Source organism: Callorhinchus milii, unplaced genomic scaffold (genome assembly GCF_018977255.1).
Source record: "Callorhinchus milii isolate IMCB2004 unplaced genomic scaffold, IMCB_Cmil_1.0 Scaffold5, whole genome shotgun sequence".
Taxonomy (NCBI): domain Eukaryota; kingdom Metazoa; phylum Chordata; class Chondrichthyes; order Chimaeriformes; family Callorhinchidae; genus Callorhinchus; species Callorhinchus milii.
In genome coordinates, this window is record NW_024704746.1 from 47,198,244 (window position 1) to 47,221,710 (window position 23,467).

General features: G+C 42.4%; 2 protein-coding genes across 5 annotated transcripts in view; one reads left to right on the forward strand and one right to left on the reverse strand.

Moving 5' to 3' along the window:
- Positions 1 to 23,467, reverse strand: part of wnt5b (wingless-type MMTV integration site family, member 5b) — an 82,870-nt gene that overhangs the window by 37,911 nt on the left and 21,492 nt on the right. The window lies entirely within an intron of this gene.
- LOC103181802 (F-box/LRR-repeat protein 14) lies at positions 5,101 to 22,395 on the forward strand. 3 transcript variants are annotated; one of them, XM_007898502.2, is made up of 2 exons: positions 5,101 to 6,549; positions 22,300 to 22,395. In XM_007898502.2, exons 1-2 carry the CDS (start codon positions 5,356 to 5,358, stop codon positions 22,369 to 22,371), a joined length of 1,266 nt encoding a protein of 421 aa, XP_007896693.1. In that variant the 5' UTR covers positions 5,101 to 5,355; the 3' UTR covers positions 22,372 to 22,395. The 3 variants fall into 3 exon arrangements, with proteins under 3 accessions (XP_007896693.1, XP_007896695.1, XP_007896696.1); XM_007898504.2 differs by lacking the exon at positions 22,300 to 22,395 and adding an exon at positions 7,516 to 7,843; XM_007898505.2 differs by lacking the exon at positions 22,300 to 22,395 and adding an exon at positions 7,516 to 7,661 and having other exon boundaries at positions 5,101 to 6,554.

Genomic DNA, 23,467 nt, shown 5'->3' on the forward strand with positions numbered 1-23,467 from the left:
TCGAGATAAATTGGTCATTCCCCTTGTGGCTGTTGGTGGGACTTTCCTTGTGCACAAAATGAGGTAATCACATTTGCCCACAAAAAGTCCCTGCACTTGTCAGTAAATTCCTGTGAAATGCTTTTGATGTGTTTTAATGTTATCAGCACTATATGAACCGAAGTACTTTTTTTTATTTAAAGCTAATGGAAGCTATTCTTACTTTCGCTGCTATGACCGTTCTGATCAACTCTCTGGTGCACAAACTATGAGATGATCCTCATCACCAAACAATGCAGTGGATGTTATGCTGAGTCAGGACAGTAACATGATTTACTGATAGGTGTGCCACACTTCTCTTGGCCTGGTGTGGACAGGAAGAAAATGTGTGTATTTACATTGTAACATTAACAATAGTGCATATGCTGGAACATACAGTTTAACATGATCAATGACATTAATAAATTAAAATGGCATATTTCTTTCCTGTCAACAACATTAACAACTTGGATCTATATAGCGCCCTCCACCCCCAGAGCGCGTCACAATAACGGATCCTAGGGCGAGTCAGGGGGAGGAGGAGGAAGGTGACCAAAGGTACAGTCGAAAAGAAAGGTCTTTAGCCGAGATCTGAAAGTAGGAAGAGAGGGGGCGAGGCGAAGGGAGTGAGGAAGGGAGTTCCAGAGCCTCGGGGCACAGTGGCTGAAGGTATGGCCGCCGATGGTGGAGCAGAGGATTCGGGGGACAGGAGGAGGCCAGACTCGGTGGAGCGAAGGCAACGGGCACTGTTGTGAGGAGAGAGGTCAGAGAGGTAGAAGGGTGCAGAGGAGTGGAGGGATTTGAAACAAGCGTGAGGATCTTGGAATCAATCCTCTCTGGGACAGGCAGCCAGTGCAGCCTGGGGTAATCGGGGAGCGGAGTTTGGTACGGGTCATGCTCCATGTAAAATCTTATTTCGGTTTTAATAATAATAATCCTTGCATTTAATATAGTGCCTTATCATGTCGTTGAGATGTCTCAAAGCGTTTCATAGAATATATTGTATTGACTGTATTTTGGGGGCAAAAAAACCTTATTTTGGTTTCATTCTTTTCAAAACTATTTGTTACTTTTTGACTAAATTCTCGATTATTTGGGAAAATCATGTCTTAATTTAATTCTCTACTCCTTTAACGCTTTTCCAGAACCACTCGCCATGATATTCTCATTCTTCGACACTTTTTGCCAGGTTTGTTTACCTTGGATAGTTGTTGAAAACAAGCTGCACAGCCCGGAGTTTTCACCCCACCAGTTATTATTTTGCCCATACGAGAAATTGACAAGAAATAGAAATTGATACAAGGCACTTTAAACATTTATTTAGCCATCCGGATGTAGTCCTATCACTTGTGATCTGACACACTATTGTTTTGTTGATTTGAATGTCTCCCATATGATTACGACTTTCTAATCCATATTGATGCTGCAAAAATTTGTCTGTCTGTCTGTTTGCTGGTAACTTTCTGCTTCTGCACAACCTTTTTTTTTGCTTTGGGCACCAGAGACGTAACACAAGTAAATAAATACAAAGAGAAATGGAATGAAATGTTCAGCTAGTCATTCAACATCTGAAGACAAATGTGAGATATCCTTATCTATTATTATTATTATTATTATCATTATCATTTGTGGAGTCCTGTAGCTCAGTGGTTAGAGCACTCGCTTTGCAAGCGAGAGACCTGAGTTCAATTCCAGGCAGAGGGCGAAACCTTGGGCAAGTTTCTTTACTCCACACACCTAATAATAATCCCTCCAAAACCAAAAACAATAATAAATTGGTCATTTTCAATCTAAGACTGTTTGTGGGACATTGCTGTGCGCAATTGGCTGCCGCGTTCACCCACAAATATACAGTCAGTTCACTTTACAGTGTGTTCTGTGAAGCGCTTTGGGACGTCCTCCCGACGTGAAAAGCGCTATATCAAATGCAAGGATTATTATTATTACTATGGTCTTCAGCAGAACTAAACTAAATCAGCTGCGTGATACCAGAGGAGGAAGTATGAGCAGATCAGGCAATAAAAGACAAGTCAGGAAGAAGTTAAAAAAAATTATAACATTCAGCTATTGGATATGTAGCCTTTGACTCGTTTAGTCATAATTCACTTTATTAAGTGGGTGGTGTTATCGTTTCTCACAGGATGAAGATTTCTCTTGTGCAATAGCAATACGGTACTGTATATCTGATGCCAATACAACTCGGTGCAATGTTAAACATTGGGACAACACACTGCGCTATTTTGGGAGTGTGAATACGCTGACACTCCCACAGCCGAACAAACACAACACGTCCACACCACAAAGGACTTGTGCAGCTTAACTGGTACAGGGAATCTAATGCTGATCCGACGTGTGATCAGGAGGAGTCGAAAGAGAACATATGATCAATATCCATCGGGAGGAGGACACCGTTTTTTTTTGTCGGGCGAAGTGCAGATCCAACTGACACGTTGGAAAGATAACGAGTCAAGTGCTGGTGGTGGAGGAGCGGTGTCTGTCCGTGTCTGACTGTGTGTGTTTCTGTCTGTCTGTGTCTGACTGTCTGTCTGTGTGTCTGTCTGTGTGTATCTGTGTCTGACTGTCTGTGTGTGTCTGTGTCTGACTGTCTGTGTCTATGTCTGACTGTCTGTGTGTGTCTGTGTCTGACTGTCTGTGTCTGTGTGTGTCTGTGTCTGACTGTCTGTGTGTGTCTGACTGTCTGTGTCTGTGTCTGACCGTCTGCTCGGGAGCAGAGCAGGAAACAACCTGTGCCATTCTTAAATGTAACCAAACAACAGATCGACAGCGGAACTCCCACAGAAAGATCCGCCTCTCCCCCTCACTCACAACTTTTAAGTTTCACTTCACTGAAAGTCTCGTATCATTTCTCTTTCTCTCCTGAAGCTTTGGGGGTGGAGGGAGGAGGGGGGGAGAGGGGGAGAGAAAGACGAGCGAAGAGAAACTCGCGGAAAAAGGACGCGAGTCTTGGAATGAGCTCTAAAATGCAACCGAGCAAACAAATCCCATCTGATAAGGGCACATCGTAAATGAGACCGTTTGCGTCGGGGGGAAAAAACAGTGGTGGCTGAACAACCGCGGATCTGGGGAGAAATCGCCTTTATTCTTTCTTCCTTCTCTCTTTTTTTTTGTTCATTGGGGGGAAAAAAAAGGGAAACGGGCAGAGGGGGGAAAAAACGTGCCCGAGCAGTGGCGTCTTCTCCCAGCAATAGCAATCTTGGGGGGAGGGAGGGAGAGAGGGAAGGAGAGGGGGACTGAGAAGAGGGCGAAGGGAGGGAGAGGGGGAGAAAGGGGGGTAGAGAGGGAGGGGGAGAGAGAGAAAGGGAGAGAGGGGGAAGGGGAGAGAGGGGGGGAAGGAGAGGGCGAAGGGAGGGAGAGAGGGAAGGGGGGAAAAGAGAAGTAGAGCGGGAGGTGGAGAGAGGGAAGGGGAGAGAGAGAGAGAGTGTGTGAGGGGAGGAGAGAGAGGGAGGGGGGAGAGAGAGAGGTGGGGGAGAGCGGGAGAGGAGGGAGGGAGGAGGAGGGAGGGTGGGAGAGGGAGGGGGGGAGAGAGAGGGGGAGGGAGGGGGGGGGGGAGGAGAGAGAGGGAGGGGGGGAGAGAAAGAGGAGGGTAGGGAGAGAGGGAGGGGTGGGAGAGGGAGGGAGAGAGAGAGAGGGAGGGGGAGGGGGGGGGAAGAAGGGGAGGGAAGAAGGGAGAGAGGGAGAGAGAGGGGGAACCCGCTGTGCCCCGCGGCGACCAACGGGTTAAAGTAAAGTGAACCGAATTGTAAGAACTCCGTTTCCAGGGCGACGGCTCTGACCGTTCCATCTGAGCGAAACCAACTCCGCGCCAGACGGCGGGGGGGGGGGGGGGGTGAAGGGAGAGAAAGTCAAGAGGAAGATTGGACTCGCCCGGGCAACAATTTTTTCCCCCAAAACAAAAGCTCGCGTTTTGTTTTCATAACCTTCCAAACCCTCCCCGAAAAAAAAAGGATACCCTTAGTTACAACCCCCCACCACCCCCCCCTCCCCCCCCCACACCCGCGATGGGAGTGGGACGAGTTGGTTTGAAAAAAGATCAGACAAAAGGGCCGCCGCCACCGCGAGAGAGCGCCCCGGGGGGGGGGGGGAGGGGCGGCTTCACTGTCACACACACACACACATATATAATATATTATTATTATATATATATATATAAAAGGGGGAAAAGAGACAAAAAAAAAGTAACAAGTCGCCGTGGGCAGCGCCGCGCCTTTGTACGCGTGTGTTATGAAGTAACGCGGTCCCGGGCGGAGACGCCACCCCGGCGGCGGCGGCATCTGCTGCGCCCTCTCCTCCTCCCGCGCGCTCAGCCCGGAGCGAGGGAGAGAGGGAAGGAGAGAGAGAGAGAGAGAGGAAAGCGAGGGAGAGGAGGAGCGGTGAGAGAAAGGGGAAGGAAGGAGGGAGGGCGGAGAGGAGGGAGACAGAGAGGAAGGAAGGAGGGAGGGAGGGCGGAGAGGAGGGAGACAGGGAGGAAGGAGGGAGGGAGGGCAGAGAGGAGGGAGACAGAGAGGAAGGAAGGAAGGTAGAAGAGGGAGGGAGGAGAGAAGGAACAGGGAGAGAGAGAGGAAGGAGGGAGGAGCAGAGAGAGAGGGGAAGGAGGGAGAAGCATAGAGAGAGAGAGAGAGGAAGGAGGGAGGGAGGGAGGAGCATAGAGAGAGAGAGGGGAAGGAGGGAGGGAGAAGCAGAGAGAGAGGAAGGAGGGAGGGAGGAGAGAGAGCGAGATAGAGAGGAAGGAGGGAGGAGCAGAGAGAGAGAGAGGAAGGAAGGAGGGAGGGAGGGAGGAGGAGAGAGAGAGAGGAAGGAGGGAGGAGCAGAGAGAGAGAGAGGAAGGAGGGAGGGAGGAGCAGAGAGAGAGGAAGGAGGGAGGAGCAGAGAGAGAGAGGGGAAGGAGGGAGGAGCAGAGAGAGAGAGGAAGGAGGGAGGAGCAGAGAGAGAGGGACAGAGAGAGAGAGAGAGAGAGTGTGAGCGAGAGAAGGAAAGGGAGGAACAGAGAGAGAGAGAGAGAGGAAAGAGGAGAAGAGAGAGAGAGAGAGGAAGGAGGGAGGAGCAGAGAGAGAGAGAGAGAGGAAGGAGGGAGGAGCAGAGAGAGAGAGAGAGAGGGGGGGCGTCTGCGCTGCGCAGACTGTGTCGGGTTTCGGCAGCCACTGCGCAACTCACAAGCAGAGCGTCACGTGACGGCGCCGGGGATGGTGAATTGATCGATTGGCAAAAAGGAGAGAGAGAGAGAGAGAGCGAGAGAGAAAGGAAGAGCGGGGGCCAGTGGGAAATCGCTTTTTTTTACACACACACACACACACACATATATATATCTCTTAAAAAAATATGGAGACGCACATATCGTGTCTCTTCCCCGAGATTTTAGCCATGATCTTCAGCTACCTGGACGTGAGGGACAAAGGGAGAGCGGCGCAAGTGTGCACGGCTTGGAGGGACGCTGCCTACCACAAATCCGTCTGGAGGGGGGTCGAAGCCAAGTTGCATTTGAGGAGAGCCAACCCTTCCCTTTTCCCGAGCCTGCAGGCGAGGGGCATCAGGCGGGTGCAGATCCTGAGCCTGCGGCGGAGCCTGAGCTATGTGATCCAAGGCATGCCCAACATCGAGAGCCTGAACCTCAGCGGCTGCTACAACTTGACAGACATCGGCCTGGGACACGCTTTCGTGCAAGAGATCCCGTCTCTCAACGTCCTGAACCTGAGCCTCTGCAAACAGATCACGGACAGCAGTCTGGGCAGAATAGCGCAGTATCTGAAGAACCTGGAGGTGCTGGAGCTCGGCGGCTGCAGCAACATCACCAACACCGGCCTTCTGCTCATCGCCTGGGGCTTACACAGGCTCAAAAGTCTGAACCTGAGGAGCTGTCGGCATGTCTCAGACGTGGGGATCGGCCATTTGGCGGGGATGACCAGGAGCGCCGCAGAAGGCTGCTTAAATCTGGAGTACTTGACTTTACAAGACTGCCAGAAACTCTCGGATTTGTCCTTAAAACACATCTCCAAAGGCCTGACCAAACTCAAGGTGCTCAACCTGAGTTTTTGCGGCGGCATTTCAGACGCGGGTATGTTGCACCTCTCGCACATGACGAGTTTGTGGAGTCTGAACCTGAGATCTTGTGACAACATCAGCGACACCGGGATCATGCATTTAGCAATGGGGAGTTTGAGACTGACCGGGCTGGACGTGTCCTTCTGCGATAAGATAGGCGACCAAAGCTTGGCTTACATCGCCCAGGGGTTGTATCAACTCAAGTCGCTTTCCCTCTGCTCTTGCCACATAAGTGACGACGGTATCAACAAAATGGCCCGGCAGATGCACGAATTAAGGACCCTAAACATCGGCCAGTGTGTGCGGATTACAGACAAAGGACTGGAGCTCATAGCTGACCACTTGACCCAACTCACGGGCATTGATCTGTACGGCTGCACAAAAATCACCAAAAGGGGACTGGAAAGAATCACTCAACTGCCCTGCCTTAAAGTTCTCAACTTGGGACTTTGGCAGATGACTGAGAGCGAAAAAGTAAGGTGATTTTTTTAAAACACACAAAAAAAAACAAAAAAAAACTTTTAAGAAACCGCCGCCATTGTCAAAACAAGAGTAATTCTGTTTAGTTTTTACCCCCTTCTCTCTCCCCCCCCCCCCCCACCCCCCAACCCCACCACCACCACCACCTCCTCCCTCCCTCCTTCCACCCCCTCCTCCCTCCCTCCCCCCAAAACTGACCAGAGAGACAGAGAGAAAAAGAAACACGCAAACTAAACTTGATATGTGTTTCATTTGTAACACACGTCAAATTATTTCCATTGTGTGTACTGTTCCAATAAGTTGCAGTATTCTCCCAACTTTTATTTCAACAACAACAACAAAAAAAAAGTCAGTTTGATGCCGGTCATATTTTGGTTCATGGAATCTGGTAACTCACACTCCTTGTTTTGTTTTGTAGATGGTATATATATATATATATATATATGTTGCTGATAGACACATTCAAGGCTACCTCGTTTTTTTTTTAGTTTTTTTTTCCTGTGCCCTGAAATTAAAGGAGTACAACGTATATGTTTAAAACAAAAAAAAATATATATATATATATTTGCGGCTGTTAAGATCTGTGCCTCTAGAGAGCGACTTCCCCTCCCTCCGGTTGGACTACAGCGTGGCTACCTTTTTTTTGTGCGTGGGACAAAAAAAAAAGAGAGACAAGACAGACACACACATCCACGAAAAAAAATATAAGTTGGCTGGGGAAAAAATTTACAAAGGATCCATCAGCCGATGAAGCACACACGACGCTGGCATTCGCAGTACTTGCTGCACCCGAGTCGAACGACGTACTGTATTATGCAAAGGAAACACACACACACACAAAAAAAAACAACCCCCCCGAAGTTGGAAGTCTTTGAAAGGCCTTCATTTTGGCAACTGTGCAGGCTTTTTCTTTGGTCGCCACTTAACAGTTTTACTGGACGTATATTTTTCTCTTTTCAGAAATTAAAGCCTGTTCTACCTTAAATAGGACAACCACGTCAAGTGAAGAATCATCGATTCCTGAGCATTTGAGTGCCTGTCAGGGGCAATGATTGCACAGACACAGACAGACAGACAGACAAACAGAGACAGACAGACAGAGACAGACAGACAGACAGACAGTTGCTGAAGGAAAAGGAAAAACAAAAAAAATCCTGCTGATTTAACCTTATATTTGAATTGTACTGTATGTGAATTTGTAAATGATACCTAAACGTTTTATATTCTTACAGTAAACGTTAAACAAAAAAAAGTTGATATTTATATAATAAAGACAGGAAAATATGAAGTATTGTTTTGGAAAAAAAAAGGCAAAAAAAAACAAACAACAACGTCTCGCCCCCATTGTGTGTGATCATTTCGAAAAAGTACGGTGGTGGAAGTGGGCCAAAGGCGAGAGAGGGCGGGAGGGAGGGAGGGAGGGAGAGGGCCTGGGGCACAGTGGCGAGGTGTCATGGAGAGAGAGCAGCTATGTACAGAGCCCCACACCCCCCACCCACACCCCTTCCCCCCCCTCAGATAAGGTTTCCTTTTCAACTGAAATGGCCTTAACGTTATAGAGGAATATTTATCAATCTATTGCACTTTTATGGGGTGGGAGGGGGGGAGGGGAGTGGTTGTGGTGGGGGGAGGGAGGAGGTGGAGTGTGTGTGTGTGGTGTGGGGGGGTTCATCATCTTATTATTATTATTTTTGGTGGTTGTATTTCCTCAGCTGCTGATGGCGGGTTTGCTGCCTGTATTGTTAGGGAAAGTTAAGAAGCTAACAGCACTCTCTCTCTCCCCCCCTTTTCTCCCTGCCCGGCCATGCATACCAAATGGCTTAGTGTTGCGGCTCCCTCAGGATTTCGTTCTGCCCCCGGTTTTTTTTTGTGTGTGTGCGCGTTGTTTTTTTTTCTTTCTTTTTTTCTTTTTTCTCTTTTTTTTTTCCGGGAGCATTCTTGTCCCATTTCTGAGTCGCGTTTTGCACTCGGGCTGTTCAGACCTCAGGGAACCAGGGGCGCCCCCCTTAGACTTTTTGCACAACAGACATCGGGTAAGTTGTTGTGTGCTCTCTTCTCTCTCTTTCTTAACAAAAAAAGGGAGTCACTTTTTTTTCCTCTGTGAGAAAAAATGCTTTTTTTTTAAAAAAAGAGAAAGTCCCCTTTAAAACCGCAAACCTTTCAGTGTTTTAACGGGTATTTTGAACGTGTCCTTGTTTTCATTGTTATGATTTTTAAAAAATTAATAACGCATTTTTTTACATTTCTTTTTTATATATATTAAAAAAAACACACAAGACTTGCATTTAGTTGGCCTTGGACAATTAAACACATTATGCCCCAGCATTTCTGCCCCTTCTAAACTTACTAACATTGCCTTTGGGAGAAAAGCTTTGCTGATTCTTTTCTTCTCTATGGTCTGGAATATTCCAGACACTGTTTTAATAAGTACTGTAACTGTTTGGTTCTTAAATCTACTCTGGCATTTCTTCCTTAGAGGTAGAAATTGCCTCAAGCTGTCAGAACTACTTTATGGCATCACCCTCAAAACAACCAACATGAATTCTCTCTGCCCGCATGTTATAGCAGATTCTGTGAAGATCTGTTAGCATTTTGATTTGATTTAAATTAAATTGTTTTGATTATCAATCGATTTTCAAACACATCTACATTTAAAAATCCCAATAAAGGGAGCTTGCTTTTGTCGGTGCTCAGCTCAGTTATAATAATCTTTGTATTGGTGAACTGTTTTGAGTATTGAATGCATATTGAAGGTACTTTTCATTTATACATCCCTTGTTTTGACAAACTTTACAAGGACCCAAAAGGTTGAGAATATTTCACTAAATTTCGTCAGCTATGAATGTTATAAAATTCAGGTTGGAATTATGAAAGAGGAGGCCAGGTGTTTTCCCTGTAATTTGTGGATATATTTCAACGTAGGGCTGTAGAAGACTCCCGAATATACAAGGAGAATGTCCTTATGCAATAGATTTTTTTAAATGGCCATCTCGTGTAGTACTTTAATGACTTTACCTTATAATGCACCATTTTGACTGACATATCTGCACTCGTTGGATTTGTTTTTTTTTGAACAACGGAATGCTAAAATTGCATTTACTTTGAATTATTGTCACATTTTAAATTCATATCTAAAACTTGATATCTTAATATTTTTGATTTATTGAAGATGCAGTAAGTGTGACTGAAGCCTCTTAAATCGGAGCCATATTTCTTTCTGTCCTTTTCAGAAAAGAGCTGCAAAGGGTGGACTTTGTTTGTGGTCTGTCTATCTCCTGAGCCTAATTATATTTTATATTTATATTTGAGTTAAGCAGGTTGAAGGGTAATCTTTGTTAGGTAAGGATGTCAATGGGTATGGGGCAAATATGGGTAATTGGAGCTGAGGTATAGATCAACTGTGATCTAATAGAATGGCAGAACAGGCTCAAGGGGCTGAATGGCCTTCTCCTGTTCTTAAAGGCCCAACCATACCTCCTTAAAAACTAGGGTTAATTGTGTTAACTGGTCCTGAATTGATATACTTCAAGTATTTACTTGAATGCTCAAGGTTTTCTGAACAAATGGTTTTTCAGTAAGTTTCTGGTACAAAGGAAATACATTTTATGTTTGATTCAATTTAAACATGATTTATGGGTGGGGAGGTGGGGTGTGACGAGATGATGAGGGAAAGAGTCACAGGCTTTTGGAAGAAATTAAAATAAATATAACCTGTTCTGTAAGCAAAGTAATAAGGTATGTTCTTGGTGAAAAGAAAAATAAAACCGGCTTTTATAACCTTGAGCTAGCATAGAATAAATTCACAGATTGAGATTATTATTTTAAGCACTTGACTAGTGACTCAAGCTGTTTAAACAGCTAACAGCCACGTCGGTTCGCAATATCCTCCATATGAAAGACCACTATGTTGCCACATGACCAATAGTGGGGAAGGTTGTGGTGTATAAAGTTACCCACAAACTGTCCTACTGAGAAGTTTTGTGAATTATAGCAACCAAACTTGGATGCAGAAATGGGAAAAGACCTAGCATCCACTAAGGTTCCTTAAGTAATTTGTAATTGTAACAGTATTTCGAAATGATAATGCACTGTATCGTATGTTTAATCAGGTGGATATTAATAAGATGTTGTTGGCAAGTCTAAAACCAAGGGAAAGCAATGTAGGAATAGTCAGCCGCAGATCTACAAGGAAGTTTACGAGAAACTTCTTTATGCAGAAGATGATGAGAATATGGAACTCATTTCTGAAAGCTGTGGTTGAAGTAAAGAGTATTAACTATTCAAGAGGAAATTTGTTGCATAATAATAAATAATAATCACATTTGATATAGCGCCTTATCACATCGTTGAGACGTCTCAAGTGCTTCACAGAATATATTGTAAAGTGGATTGATTGTATATTTTGTGGGCGAAAGTTATATAAGAAAGAAGTGTATGTCGGGGGATTGGGAGGAGTTGAGGCTTAATTGAAGCATAAACACCAACATGGACTAGCAAGACCTAATGGCCTGTTTATATGCAGTAATGATTTATATAATATCAAATGCAAGGATTATGATGATAACCTGGGTATCGCGAGACAGGGCACAATTAAGATTTGCATTCACCTTTAAGGCCCCTACTACAAAAATCTTGAAATCGAATTTGCTTAATAACTTAACTCTCATTGGAAGAAGGGAGGGTTCTCCCAGTGTCTTGGACAACAATCCCCCAAATAAATTTGTTCATTCACTTTCTAGCTGTATTTGAGACATTGTTGTGTGCAAAATTGCTGTGTGGTTTGTCTAAATAGGCAGGATTTATACTTTGCAGTAAATCCTGTGAAGAGTTGAAGTGTCCTCCCAACATGAAAGGTGCTATATCAAGGATATATTGGAAGGATTATTTTTCTATGACAATTTTTTCTTGAGGGTGAATTATTTTGCACGGAAATGGCAGAGGTTGCTGTGAATAACTACTGAAGGATGGAGGACTGAATTGTTGGTGTGTCTATGATTAAACATTCTGGCAGCTAGTTAATCAGGCAGGTAAATATTACAAAATGGCAAGGACGTTAGTAAAATAATTGTTCACCCACCACCAAAATATTGCAGGAAATGTTAATTTAACGTAAAGGCCATTTTTGAAATACATCTAACCCAATCATTGATATCAGTTTAGCATGTAACCGTTCATAGTCAATACAAACTGCTAGGTTCAGGTTTACCCACAAAAGGTTCTGAATTGAAGTCAAACCATAAAGTGTAGCAATGGCATATTGTCACACTTAATAAAAAGATAGTAATATAAAAATCACTAAGAGTAGTACAGATCAGTCTCTTTCTGAAAATTTCCATTCAGTGACTTTCCCATAATAAGTGTGCATTCAAAAGTCACTATATTTAAGCTACTGTCTGTTACCTGTATGGTTCCTGTTTTTAGGCTCCCTGCCAATACCACTTTACTATTGGGATGAATGAAAAAGCTGCCAGAGATGCAGCATTTTCTTGTGCCACAAAAAGCAATGTGGGGGGACAAAGTAAAATGAAATAAAAATCTTAGAAAACTCCCAAGTTTATTGGCATCATGTGGGGTTTTTTTTTGTTAAAGGTCAGTTCTTTGTAACAGAAACCTGAAAGAAAGTGAATCCCTGGTATAACATTGCTTGATAACCCTCAGTAATTTAAAAAAAATAAATTCTCACCATTATTTCTCCTCCTCTTCTGAATGCATAGGACACCTTCGTTCTACTAGGGTAGAGTTCCACAGGCATTTGGAGTCCTGTAGCTCAGTGGTTAGAGCACTCGCTTTCCAAGTGAGAGACCTGAGTTCAATCCCCGGCAGAGGGCGAAACCTTGGGCAAGTTTGCTTACTCCACACAGTGCCTAATAATAATCCCTCCAAAACCAAAAACAATAATAAATTGGTCATTTTCAACCCACGACAGTTTGTGGGACATTGCTGTCCGCAATTGGCTGCCGCGTTCACCCACAAATATACAGTCAATTCACTTTACAGTGTGTTCTGTGAAGCGCTTTGGGACGTCCTCCCGACGTGAAAAGCGCTATATCAAATGCAAGGATTATTATTATTATTTGTCATCATTATTCATGTACGAGGCTTGACGGTAAGTTTTAGCAGGCTATTAAATATTCAATATGGATAAGAGCTCCACAACTCTATAATATTATTATTAACTCAGGTCATGGGTCTTAAATTCTGAGTTGATTTAACTACTTTAAGCAGAAGTTTGTTGACACTTCAAATTATTTTCCCAGGGATGCTAATCAAATCATTTTCCCAAGTAGTTAAGCAGTTTCAAGAAGGGGTTGAATAAATATTTGTCTTGTAGAGGGTGGGGTCAGCGATACATGATATATAGGGAGATATAGTACTTGGAAATAAGAGCAATCAGATGGAATGCAATGGTCTTTCGATTCTGCATGTTCCTTATCTTTAACTGAAAGGGGGCATTGGAGTTGAGCCCAATCCTTTCCTCACCCAAAATTCACACATGCATCTTTAAAAGAGGATCACTGAACAACAAACACGAGTGAAACCTAAAGCTAATTTTTTTCTTCACTCTCCCTGGCTCACCTTGGCGGGAGGGGGCTGAGACCAATTGTAATATTCAATCTGCTGGCCTGTCACGTCATTTAACTTACCACAGACTGAATCAAACCTGCAATCTTGGGTTAAGTTATATTTGTGCTTCCTTTGAATCAGGATATCCCATAATATTGGCCTTAATTCATTCCCTGAGCACGACACGAGCAGTTTTACACAATTTAAACAATATTTTAATCTTGAAGATGGAAACTTGTTTAAAATGCGCAGAATTTCAGCAGGTATTGGTAGACAATAAGGAGCAGGCGCTGGGGACCCACTTGGACCCGCTGTAGCTTTTACTCATTCTGAAGCACATTGTATACATTCCTGAGTGAGTCCTGCCCAAGCATGCAAGACTTACTGTTTACACCAACTTTGGAACATCAAGCCGCACACCACAGTCAGGACACACTTGTGCACAATTAACTCCTCAACACATTTATTGAACCATGTCAATCCGGATAAAAGAGTTCTTGCAATTATTTGTGAAGTTGGGCAGATTGTTTGAAAAGTTATTTTATGATCTGGGAATCAAAGTACAGCTGCAGTGTTACAGACTTTGTATCTTAAGTAGGGTGCTTTCCATTCTCGATAAGTTGAACAGTTTATAATTGTGAATCAGGAATAAATAATAGCCACGCAGTTACTGATGTGAGTCAGGGATGTCACAACTGAGGTGAGCAAAAGGAGTGAGGCATAGAATAATCACAAGGTTATTCACATGACTTCATATAGGATAACCAGACGGTTACTTTATGAGAAGGAGTGAGAATAATCATGGAGTTAACACAGTATAATATTTTCTGAATGAAGAGGAGAGTCGCCGAGAGGTGTATTGATTGAGTTAAGAATACAATAACTCGGCAGGAAGTCAGTTTGGGGTAGCATAATAATGTAGTATCCTCAGTGATATGGAAAAAAATGAAGAAACAAATAATCCAGCATGGGTGAACTGGGGTCAAAATCATCATGCGTTATCTGGAAAGAGTGGAGATAGACTAACTCGAAAATGTCAGAGATTTTATATCTGGATTAAGCAAGTGGGAGATGGGATCATTTTGTGGGAACTAGAATGAGTAGAGTATCTGTGTGTTAAGCATTCCATAAACAATGAGCAATTTATAGGCTAATGGTGGCTGTTTGACACAATTGTTGGATACTGACTATTTACATCTGTGCAGCTGCAATTTAATAACACGCATCTGATACTGCCTTAGGAAATCCTCCCGACGTGAAAGGCGCTATACAAGTGTAATTTGTTGTTGTTATTAAATAAGATGGTAAGATGATATCAAAAAGGCTTTAATTGGTCGTACATCTTGTGGGATCTTGCTGGTACAAATAATTGCTATGATTGCCAACAAAAATAGTGCTTTGAGATGTTTGCAAGTTTGACCTTGTACTGCAATGTGCCTCAATACTCAAATGTTCACAGGTGGATTGAATGATGTTGCCCTGTACATTTAGGACCTATGAGACTGCCGAAACACAAAAGCCTTTTTTGTTCTGGTCCATATTAACTGTTTAAGTATAGATACTGTACAAACATCGGAAACTAATCAAGAGATTTGCAAACAATTGACAATGAGTTTCTAAATGTGCTGGAGGGAGGCAACCCCCTTCCTCCTCATCTCCACCCACACCGACGCTTTAAAAGTTGATGATTTGAAGCTTGTATTGACCGTTTGTCTTTAGGATCCCAGATAGTGGCTTTTGCCCATTAGCGAGATTGAGGTTTATGCTGGAGTCACTATGCTACTAACCAGGACTCCAATCGCAATCCAAAGATGGCATTGAGAATGGTGTTCGGGGTGGGTGGGGGAAAGGAAGTCTTCCTTCCACACATTCAGGTAATTCACATTCGATACTTAGAGAATCTTTCAATTTTAACCCCAAATTACACCCCATTTTCTTTTTGAGAAGTTTTGTACAACTGCAGGTACCCCCAGCTCAGGTCCGTAACTCTGTCCAGCACCTTGGGATGTCCTCCCGACGTGAAAGGCGCTTTACAAATAAAATTTTTGTTGTTGTAGTGCAGAGTACATGCAGACAGCTAAGCAAGAAGATAAGATTGCAAACCCATCTAAAATTTTGCTTTATTCAATTTTCTCACATTCTCAGAAGGCACCAATTCAGGCTGGAGTACAGTTTGTGGGTGCTATTGACTTGCTCAAGTAATTTATTCATATGCAAGCAGAGTTGGCAACTAAAAAGCACGCATTTCAACCAAGGGAGAACAGGATATGGCAAACAAGCCTAATTCTTCATCCATTCGCTGTGCCTTGACAATTGTAGAAACCAATCACCATGATTAAGAGCATCGAAACCAAACTGAGTTACATGTATGTATGTATGTCATATATGCATGGACATTTCTTTGTGTCAGGAACAGAATGTGCCGTCTCTCCGTGGAGAGATGCACCTTGGTTACCTAACTCCAGAGGTACAGTTTGGCAAGAGCCATGACTTGGGAGAGTATGCATCTGGATATACTGCTGGGGTTTAAGCAACTAAAACTGCATAACTTGCCATTGAGAGCACTGTCTGATATGCTTTCTGCTGCTCATCCAGCTTGGACCACTCTACCTGTTAGGGTCTTACCTTGCAGGGTTAATATTAGCATCTCTCTGAAACCCTGCTCAACAGCCAGCCAGACAGGCTGGTCTGTCATCAGCTGTGCCCTGGAGAACTATGGAGCCACTTGGCTTGCGAATCAGACTACCGACTGCCACAGAGAGTTGACTTGATTCTAACATCTCATTGATAAGCACATTACCTTGTAGCCAACTCAGCCCCAAGGATACTCCGCTTACCTCTCCCCACCCGAAGAATGATTTGACATCTGACAACTGCAGGTTTGAGCCCTCCTATATGGATAGCAGGTACCAGAAATTGTCTGCACACTTCCGGGTGAACAGCACAGCTCAACATGAAATGCATAACAGCAATGTATAAACTTAGCAACTGACAGGCTAAGATAAGCTACCATAGCACAGACCAGAAATAATCCCTGGGATCTTCCAGCTCTCTGGCATTTACCCACTGAGTCATATGGGACGTTTGACAACCTGCAGTTTATGCCAATTTGTGATCAACTCATTAAGAATTAAACCTGGTCTCCATAAAGGGAAAGGGGGTGGGGGTCAAGTTAGAACTTGTACTAATCAGCTGGGGTTCTGCTCCAAATTGCTCTCCAATGAACCCTTTTGAAAAGTGCATGTGTGTCACTGCTGGTGAAAGCACAATCAGGCTCAGCTGTGATGTACCCCATGGTTGACTAGCCTGCCAACACTTGCTGTATGGGTTCATACAAGCAGTACAGCAGCTAGGGTGATGTAATGTAGACAGCTGATGCCTGTGAAACAGTACCACAGTATGAGTCAGTGCCTTCAGGAGGAGTGGAGAATATTGAAGGAAAAATAAATATTTTTACAAAGGAATGGTTCAGCATGAGCAGTTAATAACTGTTTGCTTTTTCAGGAAGGCGAGGAGCAACATTGAATCCCAGCACAAACAAATATGCAGCCAGAAGTGTCAGAGAAACTGAGATGCACACAGAAAGGGTCAGGTTTGATGGGAACAAAGGCAGAAAACACAAGGGAGAATCAAAGGCAATCGGAGGGAAATAAAAAGGCAGACACATTTTGGGAGAGGGAATCAGACCAATATTTTGATAACATTAGAGGTAAAGCATGAAGCAGGTGAATGTAAATTACTGCGAGGCTATTGGTAAATGTTCAACTAGTTTTACAGCCGGAATGCCCATCTTATTTGACAAATTAATGAATTGATAGCATAATCTTTGTTTTTCCCAAATGAATGAAATCTGAGTAACATTCTGTTTCAGCATCATGTAGAGATACCTACATCAAAGGCTGGCAAAAGGTTTGAGAATATCTACTATTTCTAGAATAATTAAAGAAAACATTTGCACACGCTGCATTAACACAGGTGGTCATGTTCACGAAGAGTGCAGCATATGTGTACCTCTAGGTGGCACCATAACAGGTCATATTTGAATCCTAAGGCTTAATTTATTTGGAAGGCAAATTATTCATGCAGAATGTAAAAATTGTGCACATGGTTTAAAAAAAATGTTGAGCTTAGTTTGAAACAAGAGTTATGTTTTATAGATGGCTCTATACATTTACTATGCCTGACCAACTCTCTTTGTTATTTAAAACATGCAAAGTGCATTTGGTGCCACATGAGGTACAACAGTGCACACATTGTTTACACCAAGCAGTTGAAAGGGTTTCACCTGAGGTTTAAGAATAGGTAATGGATAATTCACATAAGGTAAAAGAATCTTGGCAAGTCAAAATTCATTCCCTTTAACTATCATGTTCAAGACCTACAACTTATGGTCCAGTTGTAATTGTTTACCAAATGTTTGTGATATTGCTCAGTGGATGGAATATTTCTATGTCACAAACTTTTCCAAACCCTGCTGGACAAACTCTCAGGGCAAACTTGCATTCAATTATCCCCATTGCCTCCTTCAACCGTGACGTCAGTCATCCCTCCCCATCCTTCCTGCTTGGTGTCCAGGCACTATCTCGATAATGAGCTCTGAAGTGCGCTATGTAAATGCAAGCTGCTGTTTTAGTATTGGTTTACGTAAATGCTCCAAGGATGCAAAGTACAAGATTCTATTTTGTAAAACAATGTTATTGACAACTCAAAAAAAAACCTGGGCACAAGATAGAATTATCACCGTATCCATTCTTTCATGTGCAGTGCCTAGTATTACTGCATTAAAAGGGTATGAAGAAGACAAGTAAAAATTAAGTAGACAACCAACTGGGTTCAAACTCAAACTGGAAAAACACCACTGGACCTAACTCCATCCCCAGCTCCTACTCTCCCATGTAATCAGATTTGGGAGGAAATGCTTCTTTTAAGAAATTGAATGAGAATTATTTGCCATCAGGTTCACTGGGCAGTATTTTCTCATCAACGTGGACCAAAACCTACTGTTGTTAGTAATAGATTATCAGATGATTACAAGCCATCCACTAATTAGACCTTTAATATCAAATAGAAACAAAAGTGTACAATCAGATCACATCTTAAAGGTCCCACATCTTCTCTGTGGTTTAAATATTTTGACTTACCTTCAACATCTGGAGAATTTCACAATGAAGCCCAGTTTCATCAGGGCCACATAACAGGATTACAGTCTTCCATGATCTTTACCTATCAGGCTCTTTGCAATATGAAAGCAATTCAGAAAATTAACCCTCCCAACGAACCTCTTATGATCTCACAGGGAAGGCAATATATCTATTTTCTTTGGTCTCAGCCCATTAAGCAAGTTCCAAATGCTGGTTACTAGATCAACCCTACCTGATTGGCATGTTGAACAGGTAACCCCACTTACACACACTCTTCCCTGTGAGTTATTTCACAATTTAATTTGAAACAGAATGTGTTTTCTCCATCTCTACCCACCGCTCACGAATCCTTGATCAACATGCTATGTTGATGGTATACAAAGCCTTTCTGCCATTCTTGCCATTGTTTGCATTATACAATTCAAAATGTATGATAATGATAATAATAATTCTTGCATTTGATATAGTGCTTTATCACATCTTCGAGACGTCTCAAAATGCTTCACAGAATACACTGTGAAGTGAATTGACCGTATGTTTTATGGACAAAATGCTATAAACTGGGGTTTAGAGGTTACTAAAGAACACATTGACAATTGCAAATGAATTTTTTGTATTTTTACCACCTCACAGGTTAAAACAATCTGCTATATCAAACCCTGTTGATATCCTCCACACTGAGCATCCACCTAAATGGCCCTAAAGCCCTGGAAGGAGTGTATCTCTTTTCTGGAGGATACAGATTAAAAAGGAACTGGTGAGGTTGTATGGCTCTCCCTTTATATAGTCAGGAGAATCACATGAGCAAAATCTTGAAGAGCAAAATCTTCAAGGTTGTGATATATAATGTCAAAGTCAAAGTGATTTTCTATGGCAAAACGCACCTACTAATGCTGGTACAAACAGTGGGCAGAGGATGTTGACACATGAGAAATGGAGAACCTACAATGGTAATTCCCTAGTTATCATAGAAATAATAAAGGAACAACCTGTATAATAAACTACACAGGGATGTACTTCACATTAAAGTAATGTGATCCTCCTTGGTGGGGAAGGTATTTTACCACAATGTTCTTTTGAAGATTTCTGCTAGATCATGCTCCCTTCCTTTCTGGAATTTGGGTCCAGCGCCAACTTAGAAATAAAATGAAATTCAGTTTGCTTTGCCAAATTGTTGTCAAATAAGAAAGATAGAAAACATTTTAAATCAGTAAATGGATAACTTTACGAAACATTTGTAACGTGGAGAGTATAGCTTTTCTCCTTAAAAATCTATATCCATGTCTTGAATGAGTACACAGATGGAACCACTGAATGAGGCCTTTACGTTCACTAAATATTACTTCCTTTGTTTCATAAAACAACACTGGCATCGGCAGAATTATTACCTACAAACATTTGACAGCAGGAACAGCAAAATACATCAACAAAATATAGATTTATCAATGTAATAAATCACCAATGAGGTTCACATAAAGTATTGACATTTCTATCACACTTCAAAACATTGCAAAACTCTTCACAGTAGTTTCTATCAAGTGCAGTGACTGTTTGAAGGCATTCCTTCTGGTTTTTTAGAGGTCATCCTTTTAGAAAAGCAATCATACTCCTCCCATAAACAGCATCAAGCAGTTTCTTAAATGAGTCCAGTGTCCTGACCTCAACCTTCCTCTTGGTAATCAATTTCATCTGTGGATTGCAATTTATGTGATTACTCTCTGTCAAGCAACTATAGTACTTGTTGAAGAAAAAGATATAATAAAGCGATATGCACAGGTTGCCTGGAGGGTGGCTGGACTCATTTTAAAAACACAGCTTGATGCTATGATGGAAAGACTAGGGTAGGTATTCGGGAAGGATGAGCTCAAAGGGCCTTCTTCATCCAAACCAATCTTATGATCTTGTGAAAAGAAAGAATACTTTGAATAGCATATTATAATGTTGAACGTTTCAAAATAGTTCCCAAGTAATTGCTGTTAAGTGAAGGGATTGTTTTTGTATGCAAACACAGCAACAAGTTGTGTGAGCAAGGCCCCACTTAACAGCCATGAAGAACAGCCTGATGAATGAATTGGAGGATTGTTGGCTGGTACAATTCCTTTCTCTTTTTAAATAGTGTCATAGGATTTATAACATCTCCATGAGACACGGTAGATAGGATCTTGGCCTAACATCTCATCTGAATGATGACACCTCTGACAATGTAAGCACTTCCCCCAGTTTTGGGAGTGGATTTGCCTCGACTAGGAATGTGTGATTGTTGCCTGTTTGTGGAGAAATATATTATATTTTAAACCTTCTCGCAAAGATGCTCTCAATAGATCAGATAACCCGATTGGTACAATAACCTAGCAGTACCATGAGCAGAGAGGTTTCCATACACAAACATGTTCTAAAAAAAAGCTCGTGAAGGAGAATAAAACCAACCATCTAAACACATAGCTCAGTGGTGTCACCATGAAGAAGCACCAAAGCATAGCACCAAAGAATAGTGAGCCACATACTCAACTTTCCCATGCTGCAAAATTCTCTGTCTCAAGTATGTTGATTTGGGAATACTGAGTGAAAGCGAGGTGCTTTCCTACAGAGAGATGGAAAGAAAATTGGAGAATTGTTCATTTTGGGCTACCCTCAACCAACTCTGTTACCCACAACTCGGAAACCCATCCCATTAAGCAATGATTCCACTAATTGGAAGAGCGGAGTCTGAGCAACAGCTGCTTACCTCTCTGCATATCAATCAAGGTAGATACCACGCTTTGGATATATGAGCACGCGTTCATGGACCAGGTAACACCTTTCAGCATTTGTTGTCCCAAGCCTCTGTTTCCTCATCAGCTATTTAACAGGCATCTGCATTCAGTGTGCTGAAGCTACACAGAACAGTTTATAACATGTCAGTCCACTTGAACTTGATGTTCCAGATTTAAGTCCAATGCCACGTCCCAGGCTTATTTAAGACTGACTGCTTCATCCAGATCCTCATGTGAGGGGCTTTGGCCAATAGACATGCCCATCATGAAGCTGACTGCACCTCCAGTGTGCTCAACGGGTCATTGTAGGCTGGAGCTCATCCTCCCTTCAGCCACTTCCCCTTTTTACCACAAATTCGCTTCACTGCTCGGAAGGAAGCCAAAGAAAGCCTATAACCTGAATGCCCAGGAACTCAGAACGTGAAGAACTGTTTGGAAATGCATCTTATATGCCTCAAGCTTAGCCTACATTGGAACTTTGGTATTATGGAAGAGAGATGAGAATAATCAGAGTGTATTTTTCCCCTTCTCAGTGCAGCCTTGAAGGACAATGTCCAAACAAAAGTTTTTTTTAGTTTCTAATCAACAATTGGGACGGATGTCCCTCATATGTTCCAATTAATGCCATGAATCCTAGCAGAGCCTTAATACCACACTTTGAGGCACCCACAATCACGTCCCACCAAGTAGACCAGAACAGGAATTATATTCAGAATGTCCCATGGTACTAAAACAAATTCTCTGTTAATGGAGTCTAGTATTAATGATTCTTTTACATGACACACTGTGAGAGGTGGTTGCAATTCAAAAATAGCATTTCAGGTAGGGAAGAGGGCTGAGAATTGGGGGTGAGGGAGGAGTGGGGGTGGAGGAGGGGTCAGGAAAAAGCTGAAAGCTCGATCGAAAAGTCTTCAGGTGGTTTTGAAGATGAGGAACGAGAGGGCAAGCTAGAGTGATGTTTTCTTTATTGTGTCATTAATCTTAATGTTTCTTATACCACAATAATGCACCTCAAAACAGTGCTAAGACTTTCAATCAATTGCCTGATAGATAACCACTCTATGCTAATACCTATGTTGTATAACTTCCTCCATTATTATTTTGGTAATTGAAAATGCAAAATGTTTATTTCTGAGGGAACATGATAAAGTCCCTCAATCATTAAAAAGCAAATACAATTGCTGATTATCTTATCATAAAATTGTTATTGCAGCAATATAATCATGCCTAATGAGAAATTTCTATCTGGACTTCGCCCTGATCAAGTGCTTATTATCTGCTTGCAGACTGCTGTATGTCAAGATTTTCATCGATATGGCTATACCACATCTTTATACCTCAATACACAGATAATATAGGTTGTCTTTCACATCAAGAAGATGTTTCAAACTGTTTTCACAGTGCTGGATGGACACCTGAGCTGGGGGTTGGGTAGTGGAAAGATGACCAAAGAGGTATATTTTGAGATGTGCCTTGAAAGAGGGGAGGAAGAGAGCGAGCCAGAGAGACTCCAAGATGGAATTCCAGAGACCCGGGACAGAATGGCTGAAAGCCTGCCTGCCGATTATGGTGATCAAATATTTGCCTGAAAGATCATTTCTGTATTTAAATTTCTCTAATTTAGATGAATCTACCCCACAATATGATTTTGGTAATTCAGCATAGGAAATTGTTTCGCAAAGGTTAAAAATAAAACTGCCCTCAAACATTAATGATTCATTTTACTTTGGAACAAACCAAACATTTTCAGTGATACAAAGCAGAACCCTTCGTTAGAAAAATACTGGATCTTTTATTGGTCTGAATCAGTTGCTTTTGATGGTTATCAGGAAATAGCACTTTATAAACCTGTGTCATTATGTCTAATGTGTTTTAGGAAGCCTGGATTCGGTCACAGAACACGCCATCAATTTGGTGACAGCAAAGTGCAACTTGTTAGCCAGTTAATAGATTCTATCATGGAGTGGTGAAATGCAGGTTTGAATTGCATAGCAAATGTCTGTCTGATCTTAGTCATGACTCACGAGGTTAGGGAGAAGTACAGAGAGATGAACAGCTTCTTCATTGGAAGGTTAGAAAATCGACAGATCATTTAGACTGCTACTCCTGCCACATTTCTGGAGGACTCCTTGAATTCCTGAATGTTGAACTTTTGAGAGTCTCAATCAGCGTTGGATATAACTGTCCAAATAATTACATGTACCAGTTCAAATTATTTATTTTGTTTTCAGGAACCATATTCAGAGTTTTGAAAAGCTTGACTATTCCATGATTTATTACCACGATTGTGAAGATTAACAGTTTGGATGAGCTGCTTACGTATAGAACAGTGGTGGCCAACTCGTGACCCACAGGGCCATCAAGTAGTGGCCCAATAAACATTCTCACCAATCTAGGCAAGGCCGTTCCAAATCAAAGCCTTGTTTCCAGTAGCTACCGAGGGTCAAAGCCCAT